The sequence below is a fragment of the Crocuta crocuta genome, unplaced genomic scaffold (assembly GCF_008692635.1).
Source record: "Crocuta crocuta isolate KB4526 unplaced genomic scaffold, BGI_CrCroc_1.0 scaffold299, whole genome shotgun sequence".
Taxonomy (NCBI): domain Eukaryota; kingdom Metazoa; phylum Chordata; class Mammalia; order Carnivora; family Hyaenidae; genus Crocuta; species Crocuta crocuta.
The window spans coordinates 2,376,003-2,396,364 of NW_027532747.1; the positions used below are offsets into that span (position 1 = coordinate 2,376,003).

The 20,362-nt window shown below is 53.2% G+C and overlaps 1 protein-coding gene across 1 annotated transcript in view; it reads right to left on the reverse strand.

Annotated features, from left to right (window-relative positions):
- Positions 1-20,362, reverse strand: part of WDR25 (WD repeat domain 25) — a 142,980-nt gene that overhangs the window by 38,344 nt on the left and 84,274 nt on the right. The window contains exons 4-5 of the mRNA XM_077780923.1: positions 16,317-16,464; positions 4,291-4,421 (exon numbers count right to left, since the gene is read on the reverse strand). Of these exons, the coding sequence (XP_077637049.1) occupies positions 4,291-4,421; positions 16,317-16,464 (279 nt within the window). The remainder of the gene's footprint in view (positions 1-4,290; positions 4,422-16,316; positions 16,465-20,362) is intronic.

The window sequence follows — 20,362 nt, forward strand, 5'->3', positions numbered from 1 at the left end:
AGCAGCACCCTTGTCAGCCAGATCAGGATGGATCTCTACAATCAATAGGGTGACAGATGTTACAGCCAGACCTATCCACAGCAGGTGTTAGCCAGGTCGTAAATATTTTTGGTTTCACAGCCCATGTGATCTCTGTTACAACTACTCAATTCTGCCACTGTAGTTTGAGAGCAGCTGCAGGTGACAAAGAAATGAGTGTGTGGCTGTGCTCCAGGAAAACTACAAAAACAGAAGGCAAGCAGGATGTAACCCTGGGCTGTAGTTTGCTGACCCTGATCTCCACCTTCACCTCTATTAATTTTAAATTAAAAAAAAAAAAAAAAAAAAAGGAACTAACCTAACTATCCAACCTAGGGAAATGGCTTAATAAGTTAAACCACTTGAAAATGACCCATTTGATCCATATTTATTGAGTGCCTGTTTATGTCAGACTCTGCTCTGAGCACCAGGCAGAAGTTTCAGCAAGAAGCAAGTCAGGTGAGCACTCTGCATCAAAGGGATGTACTGAAAATTCTGCAGAAGTCTGTGATAACAAGGAAAACCCTGACAGTGCTATGTAAGAAAACAAAATATAAAATTGTGTATAAAAATAAGACCAACATTTTACACACACACACACACACACACACACACACACACACACACACAGAAAAAGAATGGGAGAAAAATACTAAAATGTTACTAATGTTTCCTTCGCTGGCTAGACCACCCCTTCTCTTTTCTGTCCCTCTACTGTCCAAGTTTTTCATACGATTACATATTACTTTTACAACAAAACAGTCCCTCCTGTTGTATTTAAAAGGGGAAGCTGGGGGCACCTGGGTGGTTTAGTCGGTTAAGCGTCCGACTTTCGCTTAGGTCATGATCTCGCGGTTCGTGGGTTCGAGCCCCGCGTCGGGCTCTGTGCTGACTGNTATTTTAAAAAAGGGTGGGGAGCTGGTCCTGATTGTAAGCTAAGCTCAGTGTCCCTCCTGTTTGCACCTGCAGTTTACACCACTGTCCCTGAAGGTAATTTAAAAAGAAAAAAGAAAAGAAAAGCCAAGCTGCTCAGCCCCAGATGTTCATCTACACAGGAGCGAGCTGGAGAGTTCAGCACCAGGGACAGCGCCACATATGGCGGCAGCTCCCCAGGATGGAAAGGGAGCCACCCAGGTGGAAGCCACCCCGGGGAGGGAGCCAGAAGGGCAGGGGGCCTGTGCCTTTCCTCTCTGGTCCTCCGGCTTCTCCCCCTTGAGACACTCATGCACCGCCTGTCAGAGGAAACGTAAGTGAAGCAGGAGAGCTGTCCCTGAGCCTGACTGATGCAAAATACAACTAGCCCTGTCACCCAGAGGGGGAGGAGCGGCAGTCAGGTTGCTTGCTAGTAAAGGGGAAGTAGAAACAAACGCTGTGCAGATCCCTTTCCCCACATGATTAGCTTGGGAGACACTCGCAAACATGCCAATACCAGTCACAGCAACATCTGCTTCTAATTGCTTCTCCCCCAGCATTTCCAGAGCCTGTCAGATGGTGTCTGCCCTAGGAGAAAATCCAATATTTTTAACAAACTCTTAAATCAGATGGCGTCCTTGGTGAGTAATCTCTTACGTGTTCGGTCTTTGAGGCTAAAAACAGTAAGCACACCTTTAAGGGACGTGGCCGTCAGCAGGGCTGGGTAATCAAAGGCCTCACTTCAAACAGCATGACTAAGAGTTTCCAACACATGCAGCCTAGATACAAGTGTTCTTGTGGTTGGGTGTTTTTTTTTTTTTTTTTTTTAATCCCACTGTGTCCATGTCTTTATGGGTAATTTTTCTCTCTTTTCCAAATATTTTTGTAAGAAGAAGTTTCTTTGTTAAAGAAAAATGTTTGATTTTTTTTTTTTTAAAAAAAGAGCACATCTCTCTGTACTTTAATTTTCCCACTTTTGAATCACTTTAAGCAAGACACTTATGGATAAAACTTCACATTTTCTTTAAAGAAACTGTCCCTGTTCTTAGGTTCTCAAAATGCCAGCAGTCCCTTCAAACAGCCTGTTTGGACAGTGTCTTCCTACAGCGGGCAACTTGACCTTCAAATCTGGGGAATCCAAGGTGGGGCAGGAGGCAGTCCTGGAGGGGAGCCTTTAGGGAGAACCCTTCAGCACTGCCGTAGCCTAGAGCCCTTCAGAGCGGGACCACTGACTCCCCTGAATCCTAAACGCAGGAGGGCACTCTGACATTCTGTATCTTCTTTCAAAGTTTTCAAAGTTCAAAGGGTTTTATTATAAACTACCCTGTAGGACTCAAGTGGCCGTGTGGCTCCTTCAGACCAAGGCAGTGCTTCTCAGACCTCAAAAACAAGAGAGCCTAGGGGCGCCTGGGTGGCTCAGTCGGTTAAGCATCCAACTTCGGCTCAGGTCATGATCTCACGGTTTGTGGGTTCGAGCCCCATGTTGGGCTCTGTGCTGACAGCCAGCTCAGAGCCTGGAGCCTGTTTCAGTCTGTGTCTCCCTCTCTCTCTGACTCTCCCCTGCTCACGCTGTCTGTCTCTCTCTCTCTCTCTCAGAGGTAAATAAAACATTAAAAAAAATTTTTTTAAAGAAAACAAGAGAGCCTAGAATCATGGAGCACCCCCAGAGGCAATCAGCCTATGGCTCTTCCTCACGACTCTTCCATGAACCCACCCCCAGCCCTGGCTTCTCACTGTTAACCCAAGCCAAGACTCACAGCACTGAAAGCCTCTCTGCCCGGGGCCAGTGCCCTTGCCTGCAGCCTGGGCCCCACCAGGTCGAGCCAGTCACTGGTCCCTGCACACATCTCATACTCCTACCTTCTATACATACACATTCCGCAGGACTGCCTCCCTCCCTCATTCCCTCACTAGGTCATCCAACGCCTGCTCAGTGCCTACTACATGCCAGGCATTATTCCAGGAGCTAGAAGTCAACAGCAAACAAAACAGACAAAAACTCCCTACCCAGGAGGGGCACCTGGGTGGCTCAGTTGGTTGGGTATCTGATTTTGTCTTAGGTCATGGTCTTGTGGTCCGTGAGTACGAGCCCCGCGTCGGGCTCTGTGCTGACAGCCCAGAGCCTGGAGCCTGCTTCAGATTCTGTGTCTCCCTCTCTCTCTTGCCCACCCCCCTCAAAAATGTTTTTTAAACATTAAAAAAGTATTTTAAAAAGAAAAAAACTCCCTCCCCTGGAGGAGATTATGTTTAAGTGAAGGCAGACAGGCAAACAGATAAACACATAAAATCCACAGTAGTCCAGGTGATGACACATAGTAGGGAGAACAATGAGGTGGCAAAGGGGACCAGTGAATGCTGGGGGGGGGGGCATCACAGTGGTCAGAGAAGGCCTCACAGGAGAGATGGCATTTGAACAAAACCCTGTAGAGTTTTCCCTCTACAGAGAAAACTGGGAAAAGAGCATTCTAGGTGGAAGGAACAGCAGGTGCAAAGGCCCTGAGGCAGGAATGTGCTACTGTGTTCTAGGAAAGACAAGGAGGCCAGTGAGGCTGGAGATGATGAGAAGGTGGGAAGGGAAGCTCATGCAGGCATTGAAGGACACTGTGGGGACACTGGCTTTTACCATGAGATCAGAGCCTGGAGTATTCTGACAAGGGAAGAGGCACATCGGACTTACACCGTGACAGACACTCTGGCTGCCGTGTTGAGAACTATGAGGAGTGGGGAAAGAGGGCTTCCACATAGGAACCTACTGCAATTATCCCAGCAAGAGTCAGTGGCAGCTCAAGACAGCTACCACAGGATCTGCTCACGGCTTGGGTGTGGAGGTGACAGGAAGAGCAGAGACAGGCACGATTCTGACGGTTCCGACCCTAACAAGGGACGTAATCTCTAAGAAGCCTGCCTCACATCAGGCAGAAAGCCCTCACTCCTCTGAATGGCTGCCTGTTCCTCCCTTGCTCCCTGCCCAATCTCTCTCTCTCTCCCTCACACACACATGTGCGCACACACACGCGTGCCCACACGCACACATACAGTACTGCTCCATGCCAGCTATTGGCATCCACATATTATTCCTTTGAGGAACCCAAAGGCTTATTCATTTTATATCATCTGGAAACATCTGCACACAGTAGGTACTCAATAAATGTTTTCAGAGTCGCACCCCTGATGTTTCAATATAGAATGGTCTTTCGGAACACATACACGTTACGCTAAGCCCGGATGAAACATCAGCTGGAAATCACCCATCTCCAGGGTCCTGCACCTAAATGCTGCCCCTCCCTCCCCACCAGCCATTCACACCGCCCGAGGCAAGCCCCCCCTGCGGAGAGGCCACGGGAGGAAGACGGGCATCACCTTGCCAGTCCTTATATCCCAAGCTTTGACTTCAGGGTTGAAGCCTCCACACACAAAAAGGCTGTGGTCTTTCGGGTGAAATTTCAAGGTAGTAATTCTGAAGTCACTCTGAGCGCTGAAGAGCTGGGTTCCTACAACACAAACAGAAGAGAGCGTTAAGAAAATACTCGGACCACAAGATAAATATCTCAAAACTAAGACGCCATCTGGCCTAGAGCTCTGGGCCCAACGGGGCCACGAGACCTTCTGGAAGCACAGCAGAGGCAGCAGCAACGTCAGCCTCACTATCTGGCCAGCCCTGCCCCTGACTGGCGGAACCACCCCCCAGGGCTGGACCCGCGAACACCAGCTTGCCTGTGTTCCGTAAACACCGTGTATCAACTCACTTCAGCCACACAACTGCTCGAAACCTGCTCTACAACTGAAGAAAAGCCAAGACTCGGGGAGATTAAGTAACACTGTCAAAGCTGCACAGCTAATACAGAGATTATTTACCCAGGAGTCTAAAAAAGAAAAAGCAAGATGCTCCAAAGTGATCTCTGTGGGATCCACCATCTTACACCCATGACCTTACATCCATGACCATGAAGGGTTTGCTCAGGGTGTGGTGGGGAGGGGTAGCACGACACTCTGGGCCACCAGTGAGAGCAGGACCCCACGGGGCCTGGGCGCCAGCAGAAAAGGCGGTGTGGCCCACTGAGGTCTCACTGGTTAGGCAGGACACGCGGGGAATGGCTCTCCGACCCTGAGCCCAGGTCTGGTGGGGTCCAAAGCCAGCACTCGTTCCTGTGTGTCGTGCCACCGTGTGTCCCAGAGCAGAGGCTGTAGTCCTCGTGTACTCAATGCGAGCCCGCTGAGAATGCATCCAGAAACCAGACCAGCCTCGGGAGCCGTTCTCACTGCCGGACAGGTCCCCAGGGGCCGGGCCATCGCACAGGCATGTCACCTGCTATGCGACACCCACCAAGAACGTGAAGGTGGCTTCCGCCACAGAGGTCAGCAAGCGTTCCCCCTGTCCCAGAGGGATGACCTTGACGGGCCCTGGCCCCCAGAAAGTCCTCCACTGGACTGAGGCCGTGGGCAGTTAGGAACACATGAAGCTGGTGGCCAAGGAGACCAACGTGATGCCAAGATCTCAAGCATCATTTTCTCTCACAGGAACCCAGAAACCACGTTTGCTCATTCATTTCAGAAAGCACTTCCAGAAGGCTGCCCTGCTTTGTGCTCAGGACCGCCCCCCCGCTCCCCCCACCGCCCAGGACTCTACCAGTTCACCAGGTAAGGAAATGAAAGTCATCGATTGCTACTCTCAAGTTACAGCAGGACCCTTTATAAATCCAATTTGCCTAGATCCGTGGTCTGCACGCTTGTCTGGCAGCACACCGAGCAAGGGACAGCCCTTAAGCACGCATCGCAGGGAGGTGTGTGTGCTTGTGAGTTACACGTCGCACTTCCATGCCAGTAACTTATGTGCATTAAGACACTAAAAATAAACTATTTTAAAGGAGAGATGGGAACAAGATAACCAATATTTTAAAATATATTTGAATGTGCCATTTTCTAAGAGTATCAACAAACCTCTTTGAAATCGTTAAATCACATGAGTTATAACATTTTTAGTGAGAGCTACCAAATGGACTCTGCTTCCATTTTTTTTTCAAATGTAGGGAACTCTCTGGCTCAGTGATTTGAAAGGAGCCTAGTTACGGCTTCAGTCTACTCTCTAAGGCCATCAGAGCTAAGACCCTTCCCAGAGATGCACAGACCCAGGGGGAAGATGCTCATGGCTGGCGACGAGGGGGACGCCATCCGCCTCCGTCCACCGTGGATACAAAGGATTTTGTGAGCATTTTACTAGCGAGGCCCCAGCTCCCCTCAAGTTAGAAGAATGTTCCTGCAACTAATCACAGGGCATTACCACATTCTCATAGTTTTAAGCCCAGTTCAAAATCCACTGACATTGTCATTTCAAGGATTTTAAAGCAGATTAGAAAAACTCTCAAGTTAAGGGTGCAAACAGTAGTGTTAATAGGTGACACATTCACATAGTTTTTGGTGACAAATTACAGAATGATGGAAACCAAACATCTGTTTTCAAAATGTTCTTTCCATAGTACAAACTTTTGGGAAAGCTCTTTATTAAAGTGTCACCTTTCCCTTGATGGAGGACTGTGTTGATTTTTCTCTAGGACCTTCCAGGGGCCCAGTTTGCAGTTACTTGTCATCAGAGAAACCTCTGGAGACACTTGAGGTTTTGTAAACAAAGCCTCTATACCGCTTTAAGCTCAACAGGCCCCTTAACTGTACCACTCAAATGGGCAGCGCATGAAGTCTTTGGGGCCATCCTGTGTCACTACGATGTTAAGAAGGGCCACTTCAGGTCCTATCATCCATAATGGTGAAGGGACTATAAACAATAGCCTAGCTGTCCAACCCAAGGGAAGCATTTAAGGCAAACGCGGGTCTCCGCCTGCTGGAATGTTGAAAAGCCTTCCCAAACTGGAATCACCAACCGTGCTCTTTGGTGAGACAGAATGCCTGATGCCTATTCTTGAATTACAGAAGTATTATGTAGGGATTGATACAGAAAGAGGCTGGGAAGAGATTCACCAACTTCTAGGGGTGGTAAGATAATTTTTTAGGTTACACTAATATCATTGTTATAATGTTGTGTGTGTGTGCATGTTTTTTAATAAAGAATCCTTCTAAGAAGGCATCAGAGAGACGAGCAGACTTACAGTAGTCTGGCTCCTTTGCGTCTCATTAGGTCAAGAGACAAGCAACTCTCTCAAGCAAAAACTCACGTCCCAGGGAATCAACCTAACTGGAAACCCGCTTCCTCTTCTTCCCTGAAACCCATCAAGCTATAGTTGGTCAGAAACCACCTGTGCGATGCCTGGTGAGAGGTGCCCTCCTCCTAGGAGGACTCAGAAGAGCACTTATGGAGATGCTGGGGCAGGCATCCGACTGCAGCTCAGGCCTCAGGGCACCGGGCCCAGCCGGGTAGCCAGGGGACCCATGTGGAGGAGGAAGACAGGGACCACCATCACGTCCCCTCGATGGAAAAGGAGCACGCGGTTGCCACCGTGGCCCCCACGCTGCTGAGCAGGCCCTGGCGCTGAGCAGTGCCTCTTCTCCTGGCAGAGGTGACGGTGCCTACTGTGGGCCTCATGCTCGTTCAGAGCCACTAGCTGGTCCTCAGGCCCAGGAGGAAAAATAAACTATCTGCCTGGAGAAGAGTCTTCCCTGTTTCTTGGCCCATGGCGTACAACCATATGCTTATTTCAGAAACAGCAGTGGATTAGCCATGTTTTTTCGAAAAGTGCAGTGACACAGTCTTGCCAACAATGAGGAAAGGATGGGAGGAAAAGCAGAAGCTGAGCGCTGAAAGATGAGGGCTGAGCTTTTTCTGCTAAAAAAACCCACGTATCTCTGGATGTTCTCCTTCAACCTCCTAAAGAGACAAGGAAGAGCCCCCATGTCTCCCAAGCCCTTCATGTTCCCGTTACGACACAAGCCAAGCTTTCTATCCTTTTTCCTACTTTTTGTAAGAGCCAGGCCTTTGCTGTATCTGCTAAAAGGGTCCGAAACGAAAAGATTTTAAAATTTTTAATAGGCTTCCCAACAGCTCACGGGCAACACGGAGGGGGAGATTCCACCAGGGAAGGTCTAGCACAAGGCTGGGGCTCAGAAGTCGGGACCCCATGCGTCACCGTCCTGCGCGGTGCTCGGGGCAGGAGGTGGTGGGGCAGCAGGGCTGGGAGTCACGGGACCCGGACCCGCCCCAGGAAGGACCTGCCCGAGCCCGCACACCGTCGTAGATGCCAGGCTGTCCGGCGACCGCCCGCGTCATACACGCGCACGGAATGCATCCACACGCGTCGTGCATATGTAATGCCATCCGTGTGCGTCCTACGTGCGTGCATGGCGCATAGAGCCCTCTGGAGGGCATGGCAGACACAGCAAATAGCAACAGGGAGCTCTGCCTGTTGGAAATAACTAAACCCCAAATTCCTGAATTCATCCTTGGTTAAATTAAAAGCAAAAACCAAGGGCTACGGATTTTAAGAGCAGGCACCTTGAGCAGGGATGCCTCGGAGTCTGCCTATGAGCGTACAGCACCCGGGGGAGCCACTCCGGCGTGCTGGGGAGACATGGACACAGGCGGGGGATATTTATCAGAGACTATCGAGAACGTGACACCAGCCGCGGCGAAGGTGAAGGTCCTTTTGTTCCGCCGCCACGTTTTCCTGCGTCGAGTGCCTTGTTTACCACGTCCTCCCTCGTGACGCTACTTTGAACACAATGGTTCCTTGTTATGTAACCTCTAACCTTGGGACTATCTGGCTTGTTTATGTGTTTGTTATAGAAAGTTCTATGTATTCACTGTATGCTGCTTATGGGAAATTGAGTTTTAAAATATTTAATCCACTAACACTGTCTTTATTGATCTTGTTATAATGAACTCAACCAGTATAAGAACTGCTCAGATCCTCTTGGAGTTAGGAAAAATCACTTCTTTTCCTCCTTGAGTCAATAACGATACAAATAAACTATAAATCGTCATTAGGGCAAAAATACGTTTAAAACAGAACGCAGAAACTCAATTTGTTCCCTTGACACTATGATTACTACCCATGCTTCCATCGCCAATATCGAGAAGGTAAGGCAGCTGGTAACGCTGGCCAGGGAACTCCTCAAAGGTGCCCTGCTTCCTTCCGCAGGTGGAGAGCCAGGTGACCACCCACGTGGCTGGGGCAACACCACCTGTCATTCCTAACGCCTGCCTTGGGGGACCCTATTGCCATGCAGGGCTCTGGGTCCCCAAAGGGTCCTCTTCTTCCAGTCAGATGTCCGGCCCCCAGCCCAATTCCTGGCCCATAACAGACATTTAATCCAGGTCAGATGAAACCCAAGTAGGGGACCCCAGCAAAGAGAAAGAAGGGCATGCCCTCCTCTGCAGGGAGTAGGCACCCGTCCCCTCCAGGCCTGCGTGCACCCTCTGAGGCAGGTATAATTAGTCCACTTCATACCAGGAGAACTGAAAGCTCTGAGAGATGAGGACTGGTCCAGGGCCACACAAGTCAGCCATGCTGGGAGCGAGGCTGGGCCTGCCCAACCCCAGGGCCCCGCTCTCTGCACCCCGCCTTGCCTGCCTGCAAGCTGTCCATGACCTTTCCTTCTCCTTCGCGCTTTGCTCCTATCCACGGACTCGCGAACATGTAGGGAGCCGCCGACAAGGTAACGCTGGTGCTGTCGGCTCATGGTGATTGAGTTTGGGCTACCAGGCAGGCGGCATATGACTCATTTCGCTAAAATCAATATCGTTACACTCGTCCTCTGGGACGTACCCAGCCAGCTGTAAATCTAACCATCCTGACTCAAAGTTAACGAGGAAAGGAGCTTACTAACTTTCAAATTAAACTCTATGAATCGGAAACAAGGGCCATCTTGGCACACCTGGCAGAGGCCCGGGAAGGGTCCAGGTGCGTCCGCAGGTCGCCTGTGGTGGAGCGGGTGCCCCTGGCCCAGCTGGCAGTCCTCTCAGATCCACAAAACCAGGATAATAAAGCTTAGGTGAAGAAGCTGTCGCGAGAATCAGAAAGACAGACTGACAGAAGATGGCAGGCCCCAAAGTGACGGCGGGCCCACCAGGCAGCGGCTGCGGCAGCAACAGCAGCAGCAACAGCAACAGAAGAAACGGCAGTCAGTGTTTCTCTTTATATCTAGTCTGGCTGTTGCTCTGAATTATCTGGACAAGACTGAATTTTTTAAAATTAAAAAAAAAGTTCTCAACTTGCAAACAACACATGTTGCAAAGGTTTGCCTCAAGTTGGCTCTCTAGGGCCCGGCAGGCGGGCTGTCCGTACCTGTGTTCAGGCTCCTGGCCAGTCAACAGAGGTGGGCTGCCCTGCGAGGGGACATTGCCCGCGGGCGGCTGCCACTGAGCGCACAGAGACGAAGTGCCACCCGTTGCAGCAGTGGCAGTCCATGAAATGTGCCGACGATTAACCAACCACCTTTCATTTAGCCAGAGGGTGTCACTGGGAGAATGTGACGGGACCCGCAGGCCCTTTCCACAGTGTGAGATACGGTTTCCCCGACGCGTAGTAAAAATTGGATTTCATATCCACAACTAGGGTCCTACCCCAAAGCTGTACGGAAAGAGGGGGAGAAAACAAAGTTGAGACTGGAGAGAAAAACTCTTTAGGATGAAGGAGGAAAGACGTGTGTGGGAACGGGGCCCAGGGCCGAAGAGGTATAGACACAAGAGGGCTAGGAACAGGGCATCGGGGAAGGAGCGAACTTAGGAGAAAGAGGGATGGGTGGGGGTCCCGCCCACATCAGAGGGAGGGATGGAGGTGGGCAGCTGCTCCCTAGGCCAGGAGGCACTGGAGGGGCAGGGCCAGGACCATCGTCAGCTCAGACGTCACTGGGCTACGGAGCCCCCCAGAGACTCCGTGTCTGGACCCAGGAGCAAAGCCCTAGGATCACGGGACTGAACACACACGACACGCCTGTACCGTCAGGAGCAGTGCCAGCGTGCCCACTGGCTGGCGGCCCGTGATGTGGCGCGGCCGCTGCCTTCCTGCATCCACAGGCGCCTAATGGGTGCCTCACTCCGTCCCTCAGAGCTGTGCGGGGGGACACCCGGTCATGCCACTCAAAAGCCAAAGAATGGAGAAGCCCAGGCCCCGTGAAGGCACCTCCTCCAGGGCCTGGAGTAGTGGTACCACTCAGCCCAAAAGGAGCCCCATCTGTGGCCCCTTCTCTAAAGCCCCATGAGCTCCTGGCCTTCGTCAGGGTTCTAATTTGGACGCTTCTCATGCTCCCTACGCCGAGTACACTACAGTCGTCGGGGCTAACATTCCTCCCACTGGAGCAGCGGCTGTCAACGGCCAGAGAAGCATCCTTCGGCCAGTCACTTAATCAGAAGATTCGGTCAAGATCCATCCGGGCGTGCCTTCCTTCCAGAGGCCCCAACCTTCCTTCCACAGGTGGCGAGCCAGGCCCAGGTGAGAGCTGAGCTGGCCCCCAGGGGTGGGCTTCAGCGAACTGTTTGTCCTCGGCAGGGAAAACAGATGCGGTGAGGGCATGCCACTCCCAGGCCTCAAAAGGCAGTCTCTGCCAGTCATACAGGCCACAGGTGGAAGCCAGCTTGGTCACTCACTGCTGGCCAAGAAGCCTGGAGCAAGTCCCTGAGCAGTCCAGGCCTCAGTGTCTGGGTCAGTGAAATAGGGATAAAAACACAGTCCTCACAGGATAGTGTAGGTACTAAATATGTAATAAGCAAAGGGACTGACATCTTTTTATTCATTTCAGCTCGATGCAGGCCAAGCAGTGGGCCAGGAGCCAGGGCTCCACCACCCGGGGCCCGGCCCACGGTGCGCACTCAGCCTGTGTGGCGTTCCCGCTTCCTGGAGTGTTCTATGACGGGGGCCCCAATCACGATGCAAAACCCGGGGAGGCACTGGAACACACTTATTGGAAAACAAGAGAAATGGTCATTTATGGGTCCAGTCTCAGTTGGCTGTCATTTCTGTGCACCATAACCCCCCACCGACAGACACAGGGGCAGGAGGGGCTGAACAGGGGCTGGCAACAGCACGGCTGCAGGCGGTGGGTTACTGGGCCATAGGCCTCCCCCAGCACTGGGTGCCTGGGGCTATGGAGAGAGGGTCAGGCTGGGCTGCGGGGGGTCTGCCCCCCCTCCAAATAAAGGGTAGCTGCCGTCCCATCACCAGGAGGAAGCTGCTGGCCCGCCACCGGTAGAATTTTGTCATAGAGAAGCAAAACATGGAGGAGAGGCTGGGAGGACCCTGGAAGGCCTTCCCAACCTGCCCCCAGGCCCACACGGGGGACCAAGGGCCACACGAGTAAGCCGGCTGGGGGATTATTAGACCACGGGCTTCTGAAGCTGAGCCACCAAAGCTGCTCCGTACAAGGAAACGGCCTAGCAACTGGGGCTCTCTGGGTGCTCAGCAGGAACAAGGTCGTGACTTCCCACCATCCGAAGGACCTCAGTGGGCAGTGACAGAGGAAGGGAAGGGACATCTTTCGCTGAGGGCCTACGTGAGCCAGGCATTCTGCAAAGTGCCTACAAACATCATCCCCTCAACAATGCCACCAGCACCCAGGTCCTGTTATCCCCTCTCCTGGATGCGGAAGCAGAGGTGAAGGAACTTTCCAGAACGCCCAGCTGGGGTGAGTGGAAGACTCACACCCCATCCAAGCTCCAGCACTGGGTAGCTGGGACCAGGTGTCATTGCACAGATGCCCAGAACATGCTGGATGCACATCAGGAGAGCTGACCAGGGCAACGGAAGGAAGATAGGGTGCCCCTCCTAAGCCAGGGCCCTGGGGGCTCCGGGGGCCCTGCAAACCTCTGAGGCCTCAATAGCCAGGCTGGGGGCACCTGCGGGAGGGGCGGGGGGGCCGAGGGGAGCAGCTGGAACCTTCAGAGACCAGTGCCTGCAGAACTGAACAAGCTCTTCGGGGGACTTCGAGGAGACTGGCTGACCTGGTGTGCAGGACAGCTGACTCACGAGGCAGGTGACATCTGGACCCTGGTGGAGCCAGCCAGGGTTCCCTGGGGCCGCTCAGACTAATGCACCAGAGACGTTTGGTTAGGAAGATTACAGACTGAAGCGAGAGCACCAAAAATAATGAATCTGTGAGCGGATTTTATTTAGGTGTTGATTCATGGTTGTCCTATAAGCCAACAGCCTGTCAGAACTATAAATTAACGAGATAAAATGTCGCTGGCTCTCCATATTTCAGGCCGGGTATTGACATTTTAGAACCCACAGATTTTTAACTGTATTGATTGAGGACACCAGGATAAATGGCCTCGGCGCCAAATTCCCATTAATGACAATGGGCACCGGGTGACTAATTCCCAAAGCACTGCGGCGAGAACGCGCTGCACTGCCTTCTCCTGGCAGGGAGTTCTAATTAGATTGAAATGAAAAAGCCAAATCACCAAGGGCGGAAAGAGGCAGATCAAGTAAAAAGGGAAATCAGACTCAGTGACGAGAAAGGACGAGGTAAGTCACCTCAGACCGTGAGCCACAGAGGCTGCCCCAGCCCACCGGCCTCTTCTAAAGAGAGCATCTGGGCCAACTTGGGCCGACGGTGAGGACGCAGAGCTGAGGTGGGAGATGTGGGAGAGCCACCGATGGGTCTCACTGCGCGGCGAGGGCCGGCCTCCGCTCCCGCACGCGGAGCTGCTGCTCCCGGCCAGCCCTGGCCAGATGAGGGAGACACCAAGACTCCCAGGGCAGGCCCCACTCTCAGGAGCTCCCACACTAGGCAGAGAGACAGACAGAGACCATGGAGAAGTCCCAACTCGGGGCTGGAGGGCTGCCCCAGGGGTGAGGTCCACACCCTGCGGCCTCCCCACAAGAGACAAAGGATGTCTAGCATGCTCGCCACTACAGCCCCAGCACAGGGTCCTACACATAGTAGTAGGTGCTCAGGAAATACCTGCTGAGTGAAGGGATCCGGGCTCTCAACAGGTGACGAGTGCCATTCCCAGGGGAGGGGTAGAGTGGAAAAGTCGTCTGTCTTAGGCGAAGCCCTGAGGACGGGGCTGTGCCTTCCCTGCACCACCCAGCACATCACATGCTGGGCCTGGGGCCACGCAAGCCCTTCTCCAGTGAGATTCTGCCACAGCCCGGGCAAGGCATGCCCCTCCCCCAGCCGTCCCCAGCCAGCTGAAGACACCAGGGAGACCTGCCCAGAGTACAAACCAAGCCATGATCCTCTGCTGCTCCCAGCTCAGCAACGGCCCCTACTGCCACCTGCTGTGGCTGTCCCTAACTTGTCAGGAAGACTCTCTTTAAACACCCGAAAATTTCAGACGCCTCCCCCCACGCTCACACACACCCACACACGCCACAGCAGTGTCTGTTTAACATCTGTTGATGGAGCAGCTACATCGTGACAAAGGGCCACTAGGCAGCCACTAATGTTATCAAATGAACTCATATTTGATTAGCCCAGCAGCACCGCCCGGATGTGAAAAGCATCACTCCTTCGCTCCGGGGGCGGGCAGTGCAGGCACCCACGTGCACTCAGTGACCCTGGAGTGGGGAGCAGGGCCCGGAAAAGACCTCACAGGCCAGGAACCGCGTGAAGCTTGAGTTCTGGTTCCTGAGCCCCCCAGACTCCCCACAGCTGCCTGCACCCCACATTGCCACACACTCCACACGGTTCATGGTCCTCTAACAACCCTGTCTTCCTTATCTGTCTGCTGGGAACGCGCTCCCCCCCACCCCCTCCACCTGGACACCCTGTCCCCCGGGTCCTGCCTCCCGCTAGGTTCCACTCCGGGCTTCCAGGCTACATGTTCTTGCACTTCCTGCATCGCGCTCCATCACCACAAGCTGGGATTCTCCCCACACCCCCGTCCCCCCAGCAGACAAGAGCCTCTGCGGTGGGTGCTGGGTCTTGTTCACCTCTCTGTCCCCAGTGCTGAGCAGGGCTACGGGGCACATGGGTTACAGACTGAGCCTGGAAGATCCGTGCACAAAGAAGTTTCCGGAGGTGCCAGCCTTCAAGGGTGAGACCCGGATGCAAGGCTGTCGGAGAAGGCCTAGCACACGGTGGGTGGTCAGGACATCACCCACCGCAGTCATCACCAAGTGGCGCCAAGCTCCCTGAGCTGCGGCCTCCTCCTCGGCCTTTGGGGCTCACTGTAAGGTCACAGCTGGTTAGGGAAACTCTGTTGAGAAGAAAAACCCCACAGATGCTCAGCAGCATGGAAAGGATCTAAGATTTACGACTGCAGCCATGGCTCTAAATCTCCACTTGCCGCACACCACTGGGAGGTCCTGAGCTAGCCACTCACTGCTCTGAGCCTCACCCTTCTCACCTGTAAAATGGAGGGGGAGATTGTGGGCAGTGCGTGGTGGGGTTTGACGTGCTGTGTACATATCCCCGGCCCCTGACACGGCCACCCGTCCTGTCCTCACCCCCTCCTCAGGCAGTGGGCCTCGAGGCCGGCCCCCAGCAGTCCAGACATGAAGACGCTCGGGGTGGGACACAGACCCCACCATTACCCCCCACCATCCACCACGTTCCTTCGCTGTGTCCCTTGCCGGCTGCTGGGGAGGGGCTGAGTGGTCAGGCCCAGAGCTGTGGTCTCCGGCTTGCCAGGCCCCGAGACAGGCATGGACCCCAGGGCCTCCCCTGCTGGGTATGGGAGGCCTAAGTGAAGATTCAGGGGACACCCCACGGTGGGCGGGAACCCCAGCCTCCCCTCCTGGCCCTGGCAGGAGAGCCCAGCGGAAGTGACCAGAAGGAGCGCAGGGAAGAAAAGGCAACGTGGGCGTGGAGACCCGCCAGCCTGAGTCAGGGGCAGAGGCGTCTAGCCCGCTCGGCACCCCGTGGCTCTGTCCTCGCCCGAGGACCGTGGACAGGACCCCACACGGGGGCTGCGGCCGCGTTAGGTGCCGAGAGCGCCTGTTGCACGGGAACACCGCGAATGTCAAGTTCCTCCCGCTGACTGCTCTCTCCTTCTCGCCCTGCTTGTCAAGGGCCCCCTTAGGATTTACCCAGCACAAATCCATCTTACCCAAATGCCTTTTCAGTGTAGGCATTAAAGCAGAACTCGTTTGCAGACTTTCCTTATGAGCTGGAATCATTCCTTGCAGCCTTTCAACGATAATGAATTGACAGGAATTCTAAACTGATTCCAACCAAAGGACATTGTGATAAAGCTAAATCTATTTTGGTACAAATTACATGTCAGAAGTTGATTAAAAAGCTACCTCTTTATCCAGCCCCACAGCTTGGGCTGAGACAACCTTGGGGCTCTGCCCTCCCAGCAGCCTGGAGGGGGCCCACCTTGAACCCTCTGCGGAGAGCCATTGTTCCGGGCAAATGCCCTGGAAACACACTCATCGACGTGAGCCCTGAAGCCGTGTGCAGCTGTGGCCCCTGACGGCCCAGAGCAGCTTCCGGACGACAAAGCCCACCCAGCTGCCAGCTCTGAGAAGGGGCCTCAGTGCAGTGAGACACACCTGTTTCAAGGTCCGTTAGGTGCAGGGCGAAGTCGAAGCCGCCGCTGAGGATGCGCTGGCCGCAGGGAGACCAGCGGGCGGCCCGCACCGCCTCGCTGTGCAGGCGGTAGGTCTGCAGGCAGCGGCCCGAGTCCACAGCGTCCCACACCTACAAGGCAAACACAGCGCCAGACGTCAAGAACAGAGGCCTGACCTCCGGGGCTCAGCCCGGCCCCTCTATGGGGTAGAACTGGATTCCTGTTATGTTACCATCAAAACAGGATTTGGCTGTTAAATGTCTCCCTGCAGAAATGTAAAGGCTTGGGGCTGGTGAGGTGGGGGAAGCTTTTCCCAAAACCTCTCCCAGGGTTAAGGGGCCCATGAGAAGACAGCAAGTCCCACCTGCCCCCAACCCAGCCCCTCCCCACCTGCTTCACAGCTGCTCGCCACCATGGGTCCCCACTTCACTCACACGTGTGGCCCGGTGTCACCTATGCCTCTCACGGCTGTCCTCCAAGACAGGGCGCGTGGGCCCTGCAGTGGACACTGCACCGAGTCAGGCTATCTTCCCGGGCGCAGCTTGGAGAGTCAGAGCCAAAACAGAACCGGCCACACCTGTGCTTACCACCGGGCAGAGAGCCAGGATCTGCCAGCTGCCTGTTTTCGGGGGAAGAGGCACCGTCCCTCATTCCCAGCCTGGCTCTCCCTGGCGACGGAGCCGATGGCAGAAAGCCCCGTGTACATTCAATGACTTCTGAGATATGTTCTTGAGCCCTCAAGTGTAGAACTACACGTTCCAAGGGCCAGGGGCCACTCCACACATGAGAGCCCTTCACCAGCTCTCTCAGGCGCCCCGGGGGAAGGCAGGTAAGCACGGAGCCTGACAGGGCTGGCTCGGGGCCCGGCACGCGCAGGCCCTCAGCAGGGCTAGTCCCCGGCCCTCACCGTCAGTACAGCGAGCAGGGGACGCTGCCGCCCACCATCTTAGGTGGCTTAGAGGGTCAACCACGAGAGGCAGGAAGAGCGCCTTGTGCCTGTCACCAGAACATGGGCCTCGGGGCCGAGCGCCTCCCATGCAATGCTGCTGCTTGCAGACCGTGTGGCCAGGCCTCCCTGGGCCTCGCTGTCCTCCTCTATGAAGTGGGAACAAGAGCCCCATCCCAGGGCCTGAGGTGAGGAATGAGTGGGGCTGGCACACATGCTCCTTGGGGCTTGTCGCACGCGCAGTTCTGAACAGCAGCGTCCTCTGACCCACTCTGTTCATCTCCCTCATAACCCAGTGTACCCACGCACATCCACAAACCAGCTCTGGAGGTGGTTTTCCCTTTCAAAATAAGAAAATTCATCCTGCTGCATCCCAATCGTTCTCAAAATGCAAAGGATCAGAGTTCTGAAAGCATTTTTCCTGGGTATATGTAAATGCGCTTAAGAAAACAAAAGGTCAAGAGCAGCTGTCAGAGAACGCTAAGAGAGCTCAGATCCTTTTTCTCTTATTAGGGGTCAATAGCTGGGGTCTCAAACTGAAAAAATCATGAAATTGCAGCATTTACATTTATAAATATGGACAGAGGGGCACCTGGCTGACTCAGTCAGTAGAGCACACAACTCAATCTCAGGGTCATGGATTCAAGCTCCATGCTGGGCATGGAGCCTACTTAAAAAAAAAAAAAAAAGTTACAAGCACGGACAGAGGGGCGCCTGGATGGCTCAGTCAGTTGAGTGTCTGACTCTTGATTTCACCAGGTCATGATTTCACAGTTCATGAGTTTGAGCCTGGAGTCCGGCTCTGCGCTGACAGTACAGAGCCTGCTTGGGACTCTCACTCTCCCTCCCTAGGCCCCTCCTCTGCTCATGCTCTCACTCTTTCTCTCTCTCAAAATAAATAAATAAACATTTTAAAAAAAGAGAAAACCAAAAGTCTGAAAAAGAGAAATATGGACAGAAGTAATAGAAGAAAAAACCAGAAGACTTCAAAGTGGACTGGAAATTTATGGTAGAAGAACAGAGCGTGCAGTTTTTTCAAAACTATGTGGGAACGCCTGGGTGGCTCAGTCGGTTAAGCGACCCACTTCAGCTCAGGTCATGATCTCATGGTTCGTGGGTTCGAGCCCTGCGTCGGGCTCCGTGCTGACAGCTCAGAGCCTGGAGCCTGTCATCGGATTCTGTGTCTCCCTCTCTCTCTGACCCTCCCCTGCTCATGCTGTCTCTCTCTCTCAGGAAAAAAAAAAAATAAATAAATAATAAAAAAACTATGTGCAAGTGTGACTGTTGAACAGAGAAAACAAAGGGAAATTAACTACAGAGTTAACAGTGGCTAAACAGTAAAAGAACACAATATCAATTACATGAGATGAGTTGCATATACACAACAAGATGCCATCTAAATTATAAAAACACATAAAACATCACTTCACGCCCATGGCTTCTATCAAAAAACGAGAAGGAGGGGCGCCTGGGTGGCTTAGTCGGTTAAGCGTCTGACTTTCGCTTAGGTCATGATCTCGTGGTTCGTGGGTTCAAGCCCCGCGTCGGGCTCTGTGCTGACTGCCAGCTCAGAGCCTGGAGCCTGTTTCAGTCTGTGACTCCCTCTCTCTCTGACCCTCCCCTGCTCACGCTGTCTCTCTCTCTCTCTCCTAGAAATAAATTTTAAAAAACATTAAAAAAAAAAAACGAGAAGGAAGAACAAGTGTCAGGAGAGTGTGGGGAAATCTGGAACCTTCGTGCACGGCTGGGGGGGTGCAAAATGGCACAGACTACATGGAAAACAGTGTAGTGGGGGCTTAAAAAATTAGGGATAGAGCTGCCACGGGACCCAGCAAGGCCACGCATGGGTACATGACCCCCAAACTGGAAGCAGGTCTCAAAGAGATCTCTGCACACTAGTGTTCACAGCAGCGTTACTCACAGTAGCCAAAGGGTGGAAACAATCCAGTGTCCACCGACAGAAGAACAGACACACAAAACGTCGTCTCTGCACACAACGGCCTAGTGTTCAGTCTTAAAAAGGAGGGAGGTTCCGACTCCTGCTCCAACATGGATGAGCCCCGAGGACGCTATGCGGAGCAACGTAAGCCAGACAGGAAAGGGCAAAGAGGGTATAATTCCGCTTACATGAAGCTGTTCCTAGAATAGTCAAAATCATACCTACAGAAAGTAGAACGGGGGCTCCCAGGAGCTGGGGGAGGGGAGAACGGAGAGTCAGTGTTGAATCGGGACAGAGTCTGAGTTTTGCAAGGCAGAAAGAGTTCTGGAGATGGACGGTGCAATGGTTGTTCAACAATGTAAATGTGCTCAACGCCACTGAACTGTACACTTAAAAATGGTTAAAACAGTACATTCTATGTTATAGGTATTTCAACACAACTTTAAAAACATACATGAAGCAAAATCCTGTCAAGTTCATTTGTGCATCTGTAGGAAGACTGTAACACTATACATGAAGACGAAGATGGTGGTCACTCTGGAGCATGGCAGGGGCGGGACGGGGTTGGGTGAAGGACACTGTGAACACTAAACTGTCTTTCTGAGAGAGAGAGAGAGAGAATATGCTCTGAAGCAAGTATGTCCAAATGTTTCCATCAATTAAACTCACTCATTTCTTCATTCATTCAACAAACATTTCTTGAGCAGCTGCTATCAGCCAGGCATTGCTCAGCAGTAAACAACGAAGACAAAAATCCCTGCCTTCAATGAGACAGACACTCACTTTCTAAGCAAGAGAAACAGGCAGAATCTCTACAGCATCTGAGGGAGCGGTAAAGGCTGGAGGCACGGCAAGCGAGCAGCAAAGGGGCTCTGAGGGCGGGAGAAGGAGTTGAGACGGTGACCAGGACGGGCCTCTCCGAGAGGGTGGCTTTGAAGGAAGATCTGAAGGGGGGGAGGATGGGCGCTCTATAGAAACCGAGGAAGAACCTTCCAGGCAGAAACAGGAACCCTCCGGCGACTCTGCCAGGAGGGGAGTGCGGGGCAAGGGAGACAGTGTGGAGCTTCTGCAAGAATCCAGGGGACAGAGGAGGCTGGCTGGACCGGCTGGAGGCACAGGGAAAGTGGCCTCACTTGGAAGGTGG